The sequence below is a fragment of the Sebastes fasciatus genome, chromosome 15, assembly GCF_043250625.1.
Source record: "Sebastes fasciatus isolate fSebFas1 chromosome 15, fSebFas1.pri, whole genome shotgun sequence".
Taxonomy (NCBI): domain Eukaryota; kingdom Metazoa; phylum Chordata; class Actinopteri; order Perciformes; family Sebastidae; genus Sebastes; species Sebastes fasciatus.
Genome location: NC_133809.1, coordinates 32162746 through 32181398, shown reverse-complemented (window position 1 = coordinate 32181398; position 18653 = coordinate 32162746). Strand labels below are relative to the sequence as shown.

Here is an 18653-nt window from a genome sequence, read left to right as displayed (position 1 = left end):
TTATCAGTCCTTTATGTGTCAGTGTGTAGAGCCACGTTTCACACAGCAGATCGGACGTATTAAATCATATAATAGTTACAGCCTTTATACATTTGCAGACACATGCACAGTGAGACATGTGATCACGTATAAAGTAACAAAAGGTACGACAGCCTGGTTGGAATATTTGGTTATTGGACTCACCGGTGCCGTTGGTGTCGACCGTGAGGCCCTGGTTGACGTGGTTCTGGATGAGCAGAAGAGTCTGCTCGAAGATCTCCCCGGCACGGGCCTGCTCCACTGTGTAGGGGTCACGTGGGTACCGGAAAAGAGCCAGCAGCTCTCCTGGAGTACGAGGCTGACTGGAGGGATGAGGGATAGAGAGATGGTGGATGGGAGCAGGGAGAGAACCAAAGAGTGATGAAGAGAGATGAAGAGACAATGAATATGAGGTTTTGTGTAGAGAAAGGATCAATTTCAAATGTCATGTTTAAATCACATTCTTCTGGGTACATTTCTTCTTGTTATTTCGAGGGCAGGAAAAGCAGGCAGATCTTTCTCTGACGCTCCACAACATGTCTTTACTGCAGCTGGAGCAGGTCAGAGTTCAAACAAGGAGAAGCCCAAAACAGGCACAAACATCTCAGTCATTTCACTCCTAGCTGAATTTAAGTGCATGACTATGTGTTGTTCCATATTGAAGTCGAATGGCCTGCTTTACTATCACCTCAAGCTACTTTTTAAAACATGCATTCAACTTGGACCTAAGGGTATGTCAAACCATTAAAACCCGAGCCAGATCCACAGGTGTTCTACCCAGATCAAGAGGAAAAGCAAAAAACGTACATTTTCTCATTTGGCAAGCACATTTAGATCATGACAAAATGCACATGTAAGCAGAGTTACTATTGAAATATGAACATTTTATTTGACATCTTAATGGGTTTTGTTTTTTTGGCAAAAATCTATTGAGCTAAGTAGCTTTTTATTGGATATCTGGTACAGCAGCAACACACTCCAAATGCATATATTCAACACTAGAGCTGTCTATCGATTCAAATATTTAATCACGATTAAAATCATGATTGTCCATAGTTAATCAGGATTAATTGCAAATTAATCACACATTTGTTATCTGTTCAAAATGTACCTTAAAGGAAGATTTGTCATGTATTTAATCCTCTTATCAACATGGGAGTGGACAAATATGCTGCTTTATATAAATGTATGTATATATTTATTATTGTAAATGAATTAACAACACAAAACAATGACAGATATTGATCCAGAAACCCTCACAGGTACTGCATTTAGCATAAAACAATATGCTCCAATCATAACATGGCAAACTGCAGCCCAACAGGCAACAACAGCTGTCAGTGTGTCAGTGTACTGACTTGACTATGACTTGCCCCAAACTGCATGTGATTATCATGAAGTAGGCATGTCTGTAAAGGGGAGACTCGTGGGTACCCATAGAACTTCACTGATCTGGAGGTCAGAGGTCAAGGGACCCCTTTGGAAATGGACATGACAGTTTTTCCTCGCCAACATTTAGTATAAGTTTGGAACATTATTTAGCCTCTTTCGCGAAAAGCTAGTATGACATGGTTGGTACCGATGGATTCCTTACGGCCGGGACACACTGCGGAACCTGTTTTTTTTTTATTTCGGCATCCACTTTAACAGGTTAGAGCAGCCATACAGTGGCTCATGCGGAGCTGTGTCTCTTCTAGAAATTTGAGGACTCACCTATTTTTACCGTTTCCGTTTCAAAATAAAAGCGTGCAAACGTTTTTTCCGTGGACAGAATTTTTTCATTTGTTAACATGAGGCTTTTATTCTGAAAAATGTACAGGACAGTTTTGTACAAAACGCAATGACTTGCAGGGCTCCATGAATGAATAAAATACCGGGTTTCAATTGTGGATTATTACTATTACTTACAAACGAGCACACGTTTCTTAACCTTTCTCTGTCTAAAATAAAAGGCTTTCTAGTTTCATATGATGCCAGTATGTTCACTCTAGCTTTAAAGAAATTAGTGGCGTTTAAACAAATTTGCGTTAACACTTTATTATCGCGTTAACTTTGACAGCCCTAATATAAAGATATAAATAGATATTTTATTAAACGTTATCATAGTGTAGTGTAATACATCTTTATTTTATTAGCACACAGTATTTGCAGATCAGGACTGGAGTGTTCTACATGAAGTCTTTCAGTGGTTAATGACATGTTTCTTCCTCCTACAGCTGATAACACCACCATTAGTGTGAAGCTGGGAGAACTGTAGCCAAGACTGATCAGAGGTGTGTTTGCACTTTGATTTTGTCGTGTGGGAAATCAGATGACTTAATCACATTTGATAATTTGAAAAAGCTGCCGACACAGATGCAATTTGTTTCTATAATGAACAGCTGCTGCCGTCAAGAAACAACACTCAGGGTCTAACAGTCTGACGCTGAGCAGCACCACAGCCAATGTGCTTTATGATCAGAGTAACAAGTGCTGCTAGCTCTTCTCCTCATATGCTCTCATTCTCCGGTGTCATTCAGGTTCTCTGTTATTTCCAGACCGTGTTTAAAGACCCCGGTGCCATCAGCCAAGGAGGAGGCTGCCTCTTAATCTGTGATAGTCATTAAAGAGAGCTGGAAATCCCCTCATTTCAATTCAGGCTACCGCTGTGTGTTCATTTCTCTTCTTCATGTGTGTCTATGTGTGTTTGTGCACTGTATTTGTGCATGCATGTGTGGGCAGAGTGCATATGAGTGCATGCCAAGAAAAACACAGCTGGTAACCACATCATTCAACAGGATGGAAACGCTTCTGAGCTATACTGAAACCACCTCCATCTCTTACAGTGACAGAGTGCAACGAAAACTTCACAATCACTTTCATCCCGAAAACCCGATTACGTTGATGCACTGATGAAGAAGAGATTGATAAAGATGTAATGAAAAGCTGTTAAAAAGCAGCCACTGCAGCTGTCAGAATAACTATCTGGGACTGAATGTCTGTCCCTGAGGCACCACTTTTAATTGGAGCATTCTGATTGGCACTGAAACAGGAAAGGGCAGCAATATTAGCGGCCCTTCTGAATGGCCACACTCTTTCACCAAATGCTCTGACTCAGACTTAGAACATGCAAGTCATGTGCCAAGTGGAAATGCGGCATCATATGGAGGAATGTGAGTGTGTGCTGTGAAATGTAAATATTAAGCACAATCTTAATGTGCACTAAAATGTTACTATCAGATTTACGTATGCCATTACATATGTTGGCAATAGGATGTGCAACTTTCATTTTACACTATTCCTTACCGCTAGCACATAATGAACAACATGGCTGATGATTCAATCACTTGAGGGAATTGAGTGTAAAGACCCGAGTGTGTGTGTGTGTGTGTGTTTCTCATAACTTACCCATCAAAGAGACGTCTCCTTGTTGACTCAATAGCACTGTCCACATTACGGATGGCTTGCTCTATGGATGTGCTCACAAAGGTGTCCCCCTCTCTGCTGACTGCAGGAACTGTTGGAACACAGACGGGCTGATTAGACTTTATTGGGGCATATACAAGTCATTCGGGTTAGTCATCAGTCATCAGTCAGTTTTCTAAAGTTCAATTAAACTGCTCATTTAAAGGTGCAGTGTGTAGGATTTAGCGGCATCGAGAGCTGAGGTTGCAGATTGCAACCAACGGAAACTTCTCCCATGTGCCAGGCGTGTAGGAGAACTACGGGGACCGACGGAAACCGTGAATACTAGGGCTGTCAAAGTTAACGTGATAACGCGTTAACGCAAATTCGTTTTAACGCCACTAATTTCTTTAACTCATTAATGCAACTTGTGACTTTTAGGTTGTAATGGGCTCAGTTTTAAAGCTAGAGTGAAGATACTGGTATCATGTGAAACTAGAAAAAACCTGATGAATCCATCGGTACCAACCATGTCATAATAGCTTGTCGCGAAGGAGGTTAAATAACGCTCCAAACTTACGCTACATTTTGCTGAGGAAAAACTGGCATGGTCATTTTCAAAGGGGTCCCTTGACCTCTGACCTCCAGATCAGTGAATGTAAATGGGTTCTATGGGTACCCACGAGTCTCCCCTTTACAGACATGCCCGCTTTATGATAATCACATGCAGTTTGGGGCAAGTCATAGTCAAGTCAGCACACTGACACACTGACAGCTGTTGTTGCCTGTTGGGCTGCAGTTTGCCATGTTATGATTGGAGCATATTGTTTTATGCTAAATGCAGTACCTGTGAGGGTTTCTGGATCAATATCTGTCATTGTTTTGTGTTGATAATTGATTTCCAATATTAAATATATACATACATTTGCATAAAGCAGCATATTTGTCCACTCCCATGTTGATAAGAGTATTAAATACTTGACAAATCTCCCTTTAAGGTACATTTTGAACAGATCAAAATATGTGTGATTAATTTGCGATTCATAGCAATTAACTATTTGAATCAATTGACAGCCCTAGTGATAACGTGAATGGCTCTCTCTAGAGCCAGTGTTAGGTTTGTCTGTTCTGGCGGCCGGCTCTGTGAAGAGGACCCGCTCCCTATGTAGATATAAACGGCTCATTCTAAGCTAACGAAAACACAACCATTCTTATTTTCAGGTGATTATACAATAAAGAAAACATAATTATCAATGTTTTATTCCATTTCTGCCAATAGATCCCCCTGAAATCATACACACTGGACCTTTAACTGATTACAAAAAACATAGTTTTAAGTATTATTGCTATTTACACAACCCAGTGCCACTACATTCTCTGCTCTAACATACATACATGAGGTTAACAGTGGTCAGGACATAGAGCTTAGGTTACTGTCAGTGAGTGATTCCCAAACCTTTTTACATCAAGGACCTCTAAACTGACACAAATTAGACCCCCATTTGATCCGATTTTGTCTCAGGGTCCCCCATCTGATAGCATTTATGCTTTTAGATGGTTAATTTCAGAAAGAGTACGAAAGCCATGACCACAACAGTCATACATTCTGTTATTGTGTAACTTATGGATGTAACTATAATGAAAATAAATGACTCCCCATTTTGTTGGGGACCCCCTGGAACCCCCTCAAGGACCCCACTTTGAAAACCTCTGCTGTAAGGGACTGAACCTTTTAAGGTGCTGCACTGGAGCTTCCCTCCTGAAGTTGGAGTGAACACATTTCTGGCACGCTCCTTCATCTTAGTGTGCCGTTGGACACAGTGAGATTCTGCAGTGAGGACTAAAAGAGTCCAACAACAACTGAACACAAGGACACAGTTTATGGTTCACCAGCAGAGTGCTGTGGTCAGACCTGAGAACTCTCAGCAGGAAACACCAACACACACAGGGAAGAGCTGACCTGTCTCACAGCTTAACCATTCCTTTCACACTTTCCTGCTTCACTTACACGTCTTTGTGACTGGAAGATATGTACACAGAAATCAAAGATAATGGCTCGGACATGGATTCCCCACATTAGTGCTGCATGGAAAGAGGGAGTGTCACTAAATTGTACATTGAGCGTAAAGTTCAGTGCTGTATTTTCATTCTGCAGCGAATTTGTGTCTTCTGCATGCAATATTGATGGTAATGTTAACATGTGTCAAATGATTCTTATTAACTTGACTCAGGATTTAAAGGGATTGTTTTGAAGTGGGGTTGTATGAGGTACTTCTCCATAGTCAGTACCTACAGTAGATGGAGTTTGGAGAAGCAGACAGGAGTACCGGCACGGGGTTCTCAACCTTTTGTACCTTAAAGCCCACTTCTGATGTACAACTGAGGACCACCTTCCCAAATAAGAGAGAAACTGGGCTATACATACAGTGGAGGAAATAAGTATTTGATCCCTAGCCGATTTTGTAAGTTTGCCCACTTACAAAGAAAAGAACGGTCTATAATTTTAATGGTAGGTTTATTTTAACAGTGAGAGACAGAATATTAAAAAAAAAATCCAGAAAATCACATCATATAAAAGTTATAAATTGATTTGTATTTTATTGTGGGAAATAAGTATTTGATCCCCTAGCAACCAACAAGAATTCTGGCCCCCGCAGACCGGTTGGATTAGTCCTCTCGCTTTAAGAAAGTACTCCGAATCTCAACTCGTGACCTGTATAAAAGACAACTGTCTCAACTCATTACATGTATAAAAGACACCTGTCCACAATCAGATTCCAACCTCTCCACCATGGGCAAGACCAAATGGCTGTCTAAGGACGTCAGGGACAAGATTGTAGACCTGCACAAGACTGGAATGGGCTACAAGACCATCAGCAAGCAGCTTTGTGAGAAGGAGACAACTGTTGGTGCCATTATTCGGAAATGGAAGAAACACAAAATGACCATCAATCGCCCTCGGTCTGGGGCTCCACGCAAGATCTCGTCTCGTGGGGTATCGATGATCATGAGAAATGTGAGGGATCAGCCCAGAACTACACGGGAAGAACTTCTTAATGATCGCAAGACAGCTGGGACCACAATCACCAAGAAAACCATTGGTAACACACTACGCCGTAATGGTTTAAAATCCTGCAGCGCCCGCATTGTCCCCCTGCTCAAGAAGGAACATGTACAGGCCCGTCTGTTTGCCAATGAACACCTGAATGATTCAGAGAAGGCTTGGGAGAAGGTGATGTGGTCAGATGAGACCAAAATCGAGCTCGTTGGCATCAACTCGACTCGCCGTGTTTGGAGGAAGAGAAATGCTGACTATAACCCCAAGAACACCATCCCCACTGTCAAGCATGGAGGTGGAAACATTATGCTTTGGGGGTGTTTCTCTGCTACGGGGACAGGACGACTTCACCGCATCGAAGGGAGGATGGACGGGGCCATGTACCGTGAAATGTTGGGCGACAACCTCCTTCCCTCAGCCAGGACACTGAAAATGGGTCGTGGATGGGTCTTCCAGCACGACAATGACCCAAAACATACGGCCAAGGCAACAAAGTAGTGGCTCAAGAAGAAGCACATTAAGGTCATGGAGTGACCTAGCCAGTCTCCGGACCTTAATTCCATAGAAAATCTGTGGAGGGAGCTGAAGCTTCGAGTTGCCAAGCGACAGCCTCGAAACCTTAAGGATTTGGAGATGATCTGCAAAGAGGAGTGGACCAAAATCCCTCCTGAGATGTGCACAAACCTGGTGACCAACTACAAGAAACGTCTGACCTCTGTGCTTGCCATTAACGTTTCTCCACCAAGTACTGAGTCATGTTTTGCTAGGGGATCAAATACTTATTTCCCACAATAAAATACAAATCAATTTATAACTTTTATATGATGTGATTTTCTGGATTTTTTTTTTTATATTCTGTCTCTCACTGTTAAAGTAAACCTACCATTAAAATTATAGACCGTTCTTTTCTTTGTAAGTGGGCAAACTTACAAAATCGGCAAGGGATCAAATACTTATTTCCTCCACTGTATGTGTTATGCCACTATCAGCTGTAATGACCAACATGAATATTGAGCTTATCCTCACCCATCACTGCATGCCAATATAGAAATCCGACGTCAGAATTCCTCACCACATGTTTCGGAGCTTTTGCTGGTGGAGGGTTGTCTTCAACATCACATTTTTGTTCCAAAAACTGCTCTATTTTGTGTCACTGCATCCAAGAACGTTAGCTATGTCGGTAAATGGGAGACTCCTGGAACCCATTTTCATTCAGATACCCTGAGGTCAGAGGTCAAGGGAGCCTTTTGAAAATGGTCATGCCATGTTTTTCCTAGCAGAACCTCGGAACGTTATTTAGCGTTCTTCCAGATAAGCTAGGATGGTTGGTAGCAATGGATTCATCAGGTTCTCTACAGTTTCATATGATACCAGTATCTTCACTCTAGCTTTAAAACTGAACCCGCTACGACCTCTGGACGACAGAGTTTTAAGAGGTTCATCTAACAGTACCCCCGGCGTCCAGTGGTTGAGAAGAGCTGAACTAAATGAACCTGCCCCTCAAACAGAATGTGAAAAAGAACAGCAGCAGTGCGTATGAGCTGCCAGCATCAGTTGTGTTTTACCTGTGACAGTCAGCACCATGCTGGCAACCTGGTAGCCGATGGGGTTGCGGGCGATGCACTCGTAGCGTCCAGCATCAGCAGTGCCCACGTCCTTCACCTCTAGATAACCCTCAGAGCTGATGTGGAACTTCCCGCTCTCTGTCACCTGTACACCATCCTGGGAGACAGAAATGGTGGTGGTGGTGGGTGGGGTGGGGGGGGGCAAAGGGTAGAGGTTATGACCCTGGGAGCTAGCATGCGGAGGTGTGTAGCAGACTACGAGACAGAGATTTAGAGCCTCACAGATGGGACCTGTTCTGTCAGTCCACTGAGCTGTTTAGTTTACATCAGTGGTGCTCTAACTATTTTCCTTAAAGTCCCCCCCCCCCACTTGTATCTAAGAAAAGCTGAGTAACTTAAACATATGAATCACTGAGTTCATTAATTCATTCATTGTCATTAATTCATTATCTGAATTAATGACAAATAAAGTGACCCCACACCATCTCCTGGCCCAGTCCCTTTCCTCTTGTCTAACCCCATGACCTCTGTGGTGACGAGGGGACTCAGCCAACAGGACCTTCTCTTATCATCTAACCTTGTTCCAGGTGAGGACGGGTTGTGGCTGGCCCTGAGCGCTGCAGGGAATCTGGACGTCCTGGCCAGACTCCACCGTCAGGTCCCTTGGAGCATTTGTGAAAACAGGCGTTACTGAATGAGTTAAAACATACACACACACAAATACGCATGTGTTAATGATTATGCACCAGTGCTCAAAGTAATGTACATGTAACAACTGCATTTTGTAATCCATCAGAGCAGAAATGAAACCCTGAGACGTATCTTTAGTGTCCTGCATGTGCTCACAGTGTTTGTGTTACACTGCAGTCGCTATTTCTCTTTCCTCTATTACTGAGCTGCAGAACGTTAAACATCTTAAAGTCGCTGTGGATTTCAAAGGAGGATGAAGGAATAGTGTATTTTGAAAGGAGATAATGCATCGCTTCATGTGGCAGCATAGTGGAACAAGTTTATGCTGCAATTCACAAACTGGTTTTCAGGGTTTTTTCCCTCCATCACTTTTTGGTTTTTAAATGATGAACTTTACCACACAGGCGTGAGACATATACAGACACACGCCTTTTTTTGATTACATGAAGTGAAAAGAGCTGTGTACAAAGATTGAGTAGGTCAGCAGTCACTTAACCTCCCCTCCCCCTACCACCACAAACACACACGGTATTGAGCATTGTTCTAAAGTGAGTCACTGTGTTATACTGCAACCCTTCCTCAGCTGAGGTGTTGGATGGGAGAGGGTGGATGTTTCCCCCCCACACACCGTGTTCAAATTCCTTGGTGGTTCCCATGCAGCGGGCAGCAGTGAGCCACCTGGCCATGGGAAAATCCCACAAGTTTTACAAACACAATGTGGGGTGGGAGGCAGTTTCATAGTAGTCTGACACTAATTAACTGCTTTTAAATCAAAGTTGAACTTTGTAAAACACAGGCTTCAATGCAGTGTAGAGTACACAGCAGCAAAGCTGCAGGCAATGTGTTGCCACTACCTAAATCTGGGATGGGAACGCAGCAAACAACATTTTCACCTTTATTGGAAATGTGAAGAGGCAGGCGGAGGGAGAGAGGGGGTTGTGACATGCAACAAGGGTCCCTGGCTGGAATAGAATCGGCGCTCCGAAACAGTTCAGAGGGATATGGGAATGGAGACATGCTACACATCCTGTCAACCCCTGCTTTCACTCTCTTCCAAAGCTTTGTCTATTCCTCTGCACAGCGCTCTCAGAATGAGGCAGCCATCACACACTGCCAGCATGGTTGTGGGCTTGTACAGCGCTGAGGGGCCATTATGCAACGTGTACTTTGTGCCATGTTAACAGCCATTACTACATGGAAAAACATGGTGTCATCACAGGATTACAGACTGCCATGCTTTCCTGTGCTATGTCAGGCCTGTAATTTCAGCTACACGCACACACAAACATACACACACACACACACACACACACACACACACACACACACACACACACACACACACACACACACCTGCACACAAGAAAGAAGCCACACCCACTATATGCCTTCCTCTGAACAAAAACACATGCAAACACATCAGCACATGTAGAATGTATTACAGTACAGTGCAATAGTACAGCACATTTACATTGCAAATACAGTATATGCAAAACAATATTAAAAACCTACCCACACAAATGAACCACACACGCACGCACGCACGCACGCACGCACGCACGCACGCACGCACGCACGCACAGCATGTATAACAGCCTGTGTATAACAGCAGTGTCTCAGCCACACTATTCAGTCATCTGTCTTAAAGAACAGATTGGCTACCATGTGAACCGTTACCGTTGGCTACCGTGTTACCGTTATGTTATGTTGGATCTTCTCTCCCACGTGAACTCTTTTTGCTTCAAGTACACCTGGTGATTTTGAAGCTCTGCCCTACACCCTCACCTCTTTGCTGGATGCTGAGCTGCACGGCGGTGCGCACGGTCCCCACAGGGCTGACCGCCTGACACTCGTACTGGCCCTCGTCGTGGGCCGCCACCCGAGTGATGCGGAGAGTGCCCGAAGCCAGGACCACGTGGCGGCGGTCTAGGGGTAACGGGCTGCCCCCACGTGTCCAGGCAATCACCGGCTGGGGGTAACCACTGGCCTCGCAGGGGAAGTCCACTGTGTGACCCTCCAGGACTGACTGGTCCTGTGGCGTGACCGTGAACTGGGGGATTGCTGGGGGCAGAAGGGAAAAACAGCGGTTTCATTTTGTATGACAATGAAATTTTGCTTCATAGTAGCCTTTACTTGCCATGGCAGGCTGAGGACACATTAGGGGCCGTACACATGGCGCGTCTTTTTCACTTTCAAATCCATCATTGTCAATGTAGTCGTGAGGCATGCGTGTTCAAACGCGTGGGTGACGCGCAAGCGTTTCCAAGCACCTATATTTCGGGACGCTGCAGCGCGCACCGCATGTCATTTGACGAGGAACAACCAATCACAGCCGGCAGACACCTTGTCTTTCTTCAGTAATTATCAGTCTACGGTAAATATATGAAGGAGAAGTGAATCGTTTTAGTGCAGGGCTACCCAGAGCTTTACCATCTGTCCCACGGACTATTTTCCTGTCTTCTCCCAGAACGTTATAACATCCGGTTGAAAGGTGAGCCAAATTGACTCAGAGAAACGGATACTGTGAGGGATTTACCCTCATCATCATGCTGGAAATGCATTTATCTTTGTTTTGCTTGTATTTAGTTTAGTCAGTGAGGCTTCCAGCTAAATTACCACTACTCCATCCTCATCGCAGCACGCATGTTTTGGTTGCTTATGGCCAGGCCACACAGGGAACGTCAGCAGCGCGTGGCGGCTGCAGAACCTGTTGATTTTATTTCAGCGTCCATGTTAACAGGTTAGAGCAGCCACACAGCCCACGTGAGATGCGGAGCTCAGGCACGGCTCGGCTTAGCTGGGACCTCAAATCTTCTAGAGATTTGAGGTATTTTACCGCGTGCCACATGCGGTTCACAGCAGCAACAGACAGTGAAAATGTTCTTTTGACTGTAAAATGACATTATACAAGCAACATTACTACAGTTTCAATGTCTGTATCTGTAGAATATGTCACAGACATAGAAAAAAGTAAAGATTTATTTTTAAATTAACACTTCCTGATTTTGTTTCAAAATGCCCTCGAGCATTTTTTTTTTCTGTGGACAGAATTCCTTCATTTGTTAACACAATGCTTTTATTCTGAAATATTTACAGGACAGTGTGGTGGAAAATGCAGTGACTTGCAGAGCTCCATGAATGAATAAAGTACGGGGTTTTAATGGTGAATTATTACTATTATTTACAAATTAGCACACGCTTCTTAACCTTTCTCCGTCTAAATATATATATATATATATATATTTATATTTATATTATTTATATAATATATATATATATTATATATAAATAATATAAATGACATTTATAATGAAATGAAATGGCCATTATGAAAGGTAAACTCTGTGTAGAAAGAAAGGGCTGACAGCAGACACCACACACGTGAGACACGCAGCAGTTCAGCGAGGCAGCCACCACGCGCTGTCGACGTGCCCCGTCTGGCCCGGCTGTTAGTAACGGCAGGCTCGACAGGGGCGCAACCTCCCAAGCACCTTGAAGAAAAAAAGAAAAACGACACCGGTGGCGTTTTCCGCGCGTTTTAGACCCAGGCATGTGAATGGCCCCTTAGGGAGCTATTGGATCCTGATTCCCAACCAGTACTGCTGAAGATACAGTACAGTACCGGGGGATAAGTCAGTTAGGGGAAACCTAACGGGTAATGTGAGCAATATAAAGATTAATTTTGTCAATATGAAAATCTCAAAATGATTGAGACACACTAATAGACACATTGTTAGTCAATGAGCTTACATGCAAGGTCTGGAACAAGTGCCCTTAAGAGTTGCAAAAAAGAAATTCATCAAATTTGTGTGGCATGGAGAGGCCATTGAGCTCTGTCCTTACAGAGAGGTGGATTCACTTTGTACTGGGTGAGTTCATGTGAGATTACAGGTCCTGGTGTCTCAGAAGAATCAGGATAATAGACTACACTACATTTGTTTCCCAATTGTCTGTGAGTAGATTTCCCAATCCGTGAAATGTATTGTTATATGAAGAAATATGTTTTGTTTTTGAATGGCTTCTAATGAGTCCCCAGCTGTGGTTTGCTAAAACATTTGAAGGACAGTAAAGAGACCATGCTGAAAACACAAGATGCAAGATTAAAAAATCAAAAGGCTATTACAGGCAATGACAAAATTCATATAAACTACAAGGAATTCTAACACATTTTCATGCTGAGAAAAACACCAAAAAGTAATTCAGTGCATGCATTTATTAATAAATCCGAATGCCCAAGTCTATTCACTAGTACAGTCATTCGATAGTCCATAGTTCACTGCAATTAATCGCAAATTAATCTTACATTCTTTATCTATTCAAAATGTATCTTAAAGGGAGATTTGCCCATTTTACACGATCAGTAATATGCCCATTTTACGCGATCAGTTACATTTATATTAGGGCATCAAATGTACCTTAAAGGGAGATTTGTCAAGTATTTAATACTCTTATCAACATGGGAGTGGGCAAATATGCTGCTTTATGTAAATGTATGTATATATGTATTATTGTAAATCAATGAACAACACAAAACAATGACAGATATTGATCCAGAAACCCTCACAGGTACTGCATTTAGCATAAAACAATATGCTCCAATCATAACATGGCAAACTGTTTTTCTTCGCCAAAATGTAGCTTAAGTCTGGAGCGTTATTTAACCTCCTTTGCGTCAAGCTAGGATGACATGGTTGGTACCGATGGATTCATCAGGTTCTTTAGTTTCAGATGATGCCAGTATCTTCACTAAACCTAAATATCACAAGTTAACAACGTTAACACGTTATTATCACGTTAACTTTGACAGCCCTACTATTCACCTAACAGAGACAGATGAATTCTGATCCCTACCTTGTACGATGATATACGCTGTAGCGTGTATGGTATCAACATTATTTGAGGCAAAACAGGTATACTGTCCCCCGTCGGCCTGGTCCACGTTCTGGATGTAAAGCCCTCCGGAAGGGGTGATGTTGATGCGGGCGTCGTTGGGCAGCGGTGTCCGATCACCCTTTGTCCAGGAGACCCGGGGCTGCGGTTGACCTGTTGAACTACACTCCAGGGTCACGCTCTCTCCCACCAGCACCTCAGTGTTCTGGGGCTGGATCACAAAGCTTGGCCGTGCTGGAGGAGCAGAGGGGGGGGTAGATGGGATAGATTAATCAGGTGAGAGGTCATGCCGTTTTCATCTGGGTCTAAAAATGTTCAAAAGAATTGAGAAAACATGCATTTTAAAGGTCAGTTCATGCACAAAGATCATCTTTGTATATGTCTGTCAATAACGCTTTGACTACTGCTACAACAGCCTCCTACGTGCATCACTAAATATGGTGGCGTCCTGTCCATATTTGGCCAGTGATTACAGTGGAGTCAGAGGAAATATGTACACAGTGAGAGACCTGGTGTTTACAATCACACAGAGACAGGAAATGCACAACATCTGCTCTCACAAACTGTTAACCTTGACAAGAGGTCGTCACTAGGGCCATCCGTCACCCCGGCGATGACCCCCGGGTCATCTAGAGACAGCCGTGTTAATCTCCCACGGCGACAGCTATCGCCACTATGACTGATTGATATGTGAGTACTGAGTGTACTGCATGTATGTCGGGCCGAAGCTAGAGAGAAAGAGCAGCAGGGACTGAGGACACAATGTACTTGTGTGTGTGTGTGTGTGTGTGTGTGTGTGTGTGTTTGTGGAAGCATGTGGGAGGAAAGTTTGACATGAAAGCCAACGGGCTCCGTTCCCGGCTCAGTGAGACATCCTAGTTATTTGACCTGCTGACCTCTGAGGTTAAGCCAGGTGCTGCTCACAGTGCAGACACCTTGCTCGGCTCTGATAAAAGAAAGAGACCATATCATGTTTCACCACCTCATCATCAGAGGTGGGCAGCAACAAGTTACAGTTATTCTGTTACATGTACACAAGTCACTTTTTGAGTAAATTAAACTTGTCAGAGTAGTTTTAACGCAGCATACATTCTACTCTCACGGAGTAGATTTTTACAGAAAACTCATCACTCTTACTCCGTTACCTTCGGATGCATTCATGGCGCTACTTTTATTTATTTATTTTATGCATTCATTATCTGTTAAGAGGTGGTCAGCTGATCCAGCAGCCACGCCTCCACATGAGTTCGTTCAAAGCAGCATGGCTGCAGCTCCAGCAGGAGTAATGTTAGCGTTATGGTTTTCAAATAGCGCTAGCAGCTAATATTTTCAGACCAATTAACGGCGCATAGTGCAGCGGGCTACAGCTGTGAACGCAGACGCTGATCTCAAGTCAGCATATCAGAGAACCGGGCAGACACTGAGCTGACAGAGAGCAGTAAGTGGGTCTGTTGTGTTGCTAATAGATTTAATAGCATATACACACCAGTGGAGGCTGGTCCATAGAGGCAGAGGAGGTTGCTCCTCGATTTTTTTGAGAGGCAAGAGGGAGATTGAAATATATAAAAGAGTCATTGGTTGAAATAAACCATTACCAAATCTTACTATCATTTATAAAATATTTATTCTCTCTCTCTCTCTCTCTCTCTCTCTCTCTCTCGCTCTCTTCTCCTCAACAGCGACCCTGCAGGTCAGAGGGTAAAGGGCAGCCTGTGTGTGTGAAGTGGTTGTGACATCATGGGGTATACAGGAGGACGGGGACCCTCTGTCCTCCCTTAGGGCGGGACATCTTCTATCATCTCAATGCATTTAATTTTTTTCATGCTGATCTGTGATTGGACAAAACACGTCAAATGACGTTCCAAGGGAGGATAACCTCCCTTAGTTTGTTACCAATCAACAACCAGCAGAGCTCATGATTGACAGCGGGTTGGTCCTATGATGATGTCCAAATGTCGTCTTCAGTCTCTACCGCTGTATTGTATATGATGAACTGGCAGTAAAGGATCAGACAGCAGCTTATTAGGAAATGAATTATAACGTGTAAATTGTGAACTACTTTTAAACACATAACAAAACCAATCCTTTTTAATTAGGCTTGTTTATGGAGCTGTAGCTAGCTACTAGTGTTAGCCAATGCAGCAGTTAGCTTGTTGTAGCATCCCTGAAGGACCCGGAGCAGCAGTCCGTCGCCTATACCGGGATCCAGTCCGGGAGTGCAGCCTCGCTTTCAGCGGTCCGGGCTGGACCCAGAGCGGAGCTACGGAGACTGCTCTGGACCCCGGTGTGGGAAACGGACTGCTGTACGGGCAGCAGTTTACAGACAGACTTCTAGTGACACATTACACACACCCTGAGGCTGCACTGACTGGTTTCAACAAATCTTGTTGGCCATTGTTTTACTGCTTAGTTTTTCATTTTACATAAGAAAGTAGAGATAAGTAGCTACCTAGTGCAGTAATAATAATAATAATAATTTATATAACAGTTGTCAAACTTAAGTTCTTTCCAGATTAAAAGATTTACAGAATAAAAATGAAAAGAATCAAAATCCTGAGTATGCCCCCCTATAGGATCAAATGAGGAACATGAGAGCACATATATCAAGCAGCACTGAGTCCATACAGAAAATGGAGGTTCAAGTGCAAAATAGGAGAAATAACTTAATAAAATATCATGACACCGTGAGCTGTTTTTCATCCTGTCCTCGGCCGCCACTGATACACACAGTATATCATGCTTCAAAACTAAACTACTCTTGCTTTCTGTCGTAAGGTAAATGTTCAAGCTAGTGAGCATTTGTGTGCTCTGTGTAGCCTGATGAAGAGAGACAGAAAATTAGAGATCAAACTATGCACATGAAAAAAAAGACAAAGTGCTTTATTTCATGTGGACATGACTGATATAATGTGTCAACCACAGATGGTCTTCCTCCGGTCAAAGTGAAGAAGTGAACACAACTGTATTTAAAAGGTAATTAATGATGAAACTACACAGCATACCCCACCTTCGCCCAATGTCAGCTGGGATCGGCTCCAGCCCCCCCGCGACGCTGAATTAGATAAGCGATTACAGATAATCAGTGCGGCTGTGGCTCAGAGGTAGAGCAGGTTGTCCACCAATCGTAAGGTCGGTGGTTCGAAACCCGGCTGCTTCGTGTCACATGTCGATGTGTCCTTGAGAAAGACACTTAACCCCAAATTGCTTCCGAAGGCATAGCCATCGGTGTGTGAATGAGTATTTAGATTAGATCCTGATGGGCAAAGTTGGCGCCTTAGCAGCCTCTACATCAGTGTATGAATGTGTGTGTGAATGCTGACATGTAGTGTAAAGCGCTTTGAGTGGTCGGAAGACTAGAAAAGCGCTATATAAATGCAAGTTCATTCCATTCCATCCCATAATGGACATCACAGCATCATATCCTAATTAGCCTAAACGATCCATCTGATATGAGATTTATTTGCCGAATCATATAAACCATATAATATATAGGAGACAACAAGCAAAGAATGTCATTTAAAAAAATCTTTACTTATTGGTTTACTTAATAGATTATAATATTAATGTAATATTTTGTGATCACACTGGAGAGATATGGTAATATTTGTCTGGTGTATGTGTGGCAGGTTGATCATGTGATGATGATGACTTTTCATTTCATCACAAATAAAAAGGTGTATGTTAACTTCTTGAACTTTACCTGAGGAAGACCTTCAGTGGTTGGAATAATTCCGGTGATATCCACATTGAATAAAAGACAGTAGAGTGCTGTTTCTTTTTTTTTTTAAGTTGTTTTATTTAATTTACTCGCTACTCAAGTCATTTTATTAGTAAATACTTTTGTACTGTTCTCAAGTAGTTATTTTGATGACTACTTTTACTTCTACTTGAATACTTTTTTTGGCAAAGTAACTATACTTTTACTTGAATGCTTTTTTGGCTACTCTACCCGCCACTGCTCATGTTCTTCAAACTGAAAATGTCACCAGTAACAAACATATGAATACATGAACAAATGCAGTAGATTCAAGTTGGACTGGACAAATTCTGTCTGAGTGGACGGAGTGAAAGAATTGTTTTTTCAAGAGCTTCACCTTTCGTCAGTGAGTGCCCTAAATCTGGATTTTCAATCTACAATGAAGGTTAATTAGCCTGGACATTGATATGACTGAGATACTACATGTAAGACTGCATGATGCGGCTTTAGTAGTTAGCATGTTGCCTATGATGAGCAGAGGCTGAGATTAAAGGCAGGCACTTACAGGGGGCTCCAAAGTATCGCAGCGTGACCTGTGAAGTCTTGACCTCCCCGGCCACGTTCTTGGCCATGCATTGGTAGACCCCCTGGTCCGTCTCCCTGGTGTCCTGTATCATCAGCGTCCCATCTTCAAGCAGGTTCAGACGACTGTCATCACGCATGTTTAGAGCATTGCTGGCAGGAAGGCACAGAGATACACATCATCACAACCCGTTAAACATCAGTCAGTATATGTATACAGTCTATTCACATACTGCACATAATCCCAACATTTCTAAAATAGGAATGGCAATGACAGAACTTGGTGACTTTTGTTTATTTACTATAAATGACAGTAATTTATGGGACCTAAACACGTGTATAAAATCAATCTGAAACTGGCAAAAAACAGTCAGCGAAGGGAAGTCTTCGGTGACTTTACATGAAGTGTCTCACTTGTTCCTGAGCCAGATGATCTGTGGTTTGGGGTTGCCTTCGGCCCTACAGGTGAAGTAGACAGTGTTCCCCGATGTCACATCGACATCCTGGGGCTGTGAGGTGATCCTGGGTACCTCTAGAAAAGGCCACATAGAAGGATGTGAAGATAATTACACACAGGTGTAAATGCATGTCCATTCATTAGTATGGGCCTGTATGCTGCTGTCTGTTGAACCAAGCCATACTTGCCAAGCTTGAGACCTTAAAAAAAAGTGCGGATTCCAACACCTAAGTGAGGGGGTCTGGGGTCCTGACACCAGAAAAATATGAGTTTCAGACACTCTGTTTCCTGCATTCTGGTGACTTTAAAAGA

General features: G+C 43.1%; 1 protein-coding gene across 2 annotated transcripts in view; it reads right to left on the bottom strand.

The window, feature by feature from the left end:
• pxdn (peroxidasin) overlaps positions 1-18653 on the bottom strand; it is a 114139-nt gene that overhangs the window by 27643 nt on the left and 67843 nt on the right. For both annotated transcript variants that reach the window (XM_074659940.1, XM_074659939.1), the window contains 8 exons: positions 18299-18416; positions 17868-18037; positions 13567-13839; positions 10501-10776; positions 8603-8715; positions 8026-8182; positions 3406-3514; positions 184-341 (listed from right to left, as the gene is read on the bottom strand). In XM_074659940.1, coding sequence (XP_074516041.1) covers positions 184-341; positions 3406-3514; positions 8026-8182; positions 8603-8715; positions 10501-10776; positions 13567-13839; positions 17868-18037; positions 18299-18416 — 1374 coding nt within the window. The remainder of the gene's footprint in view (positions 1-183; positions 342-3405; positions 3515-8025; positions 8183-8602; positions 8716-10500; positions 10777-13566; positions 13840-17867; positions 18038-18298; positions 18417-18653) is intronic.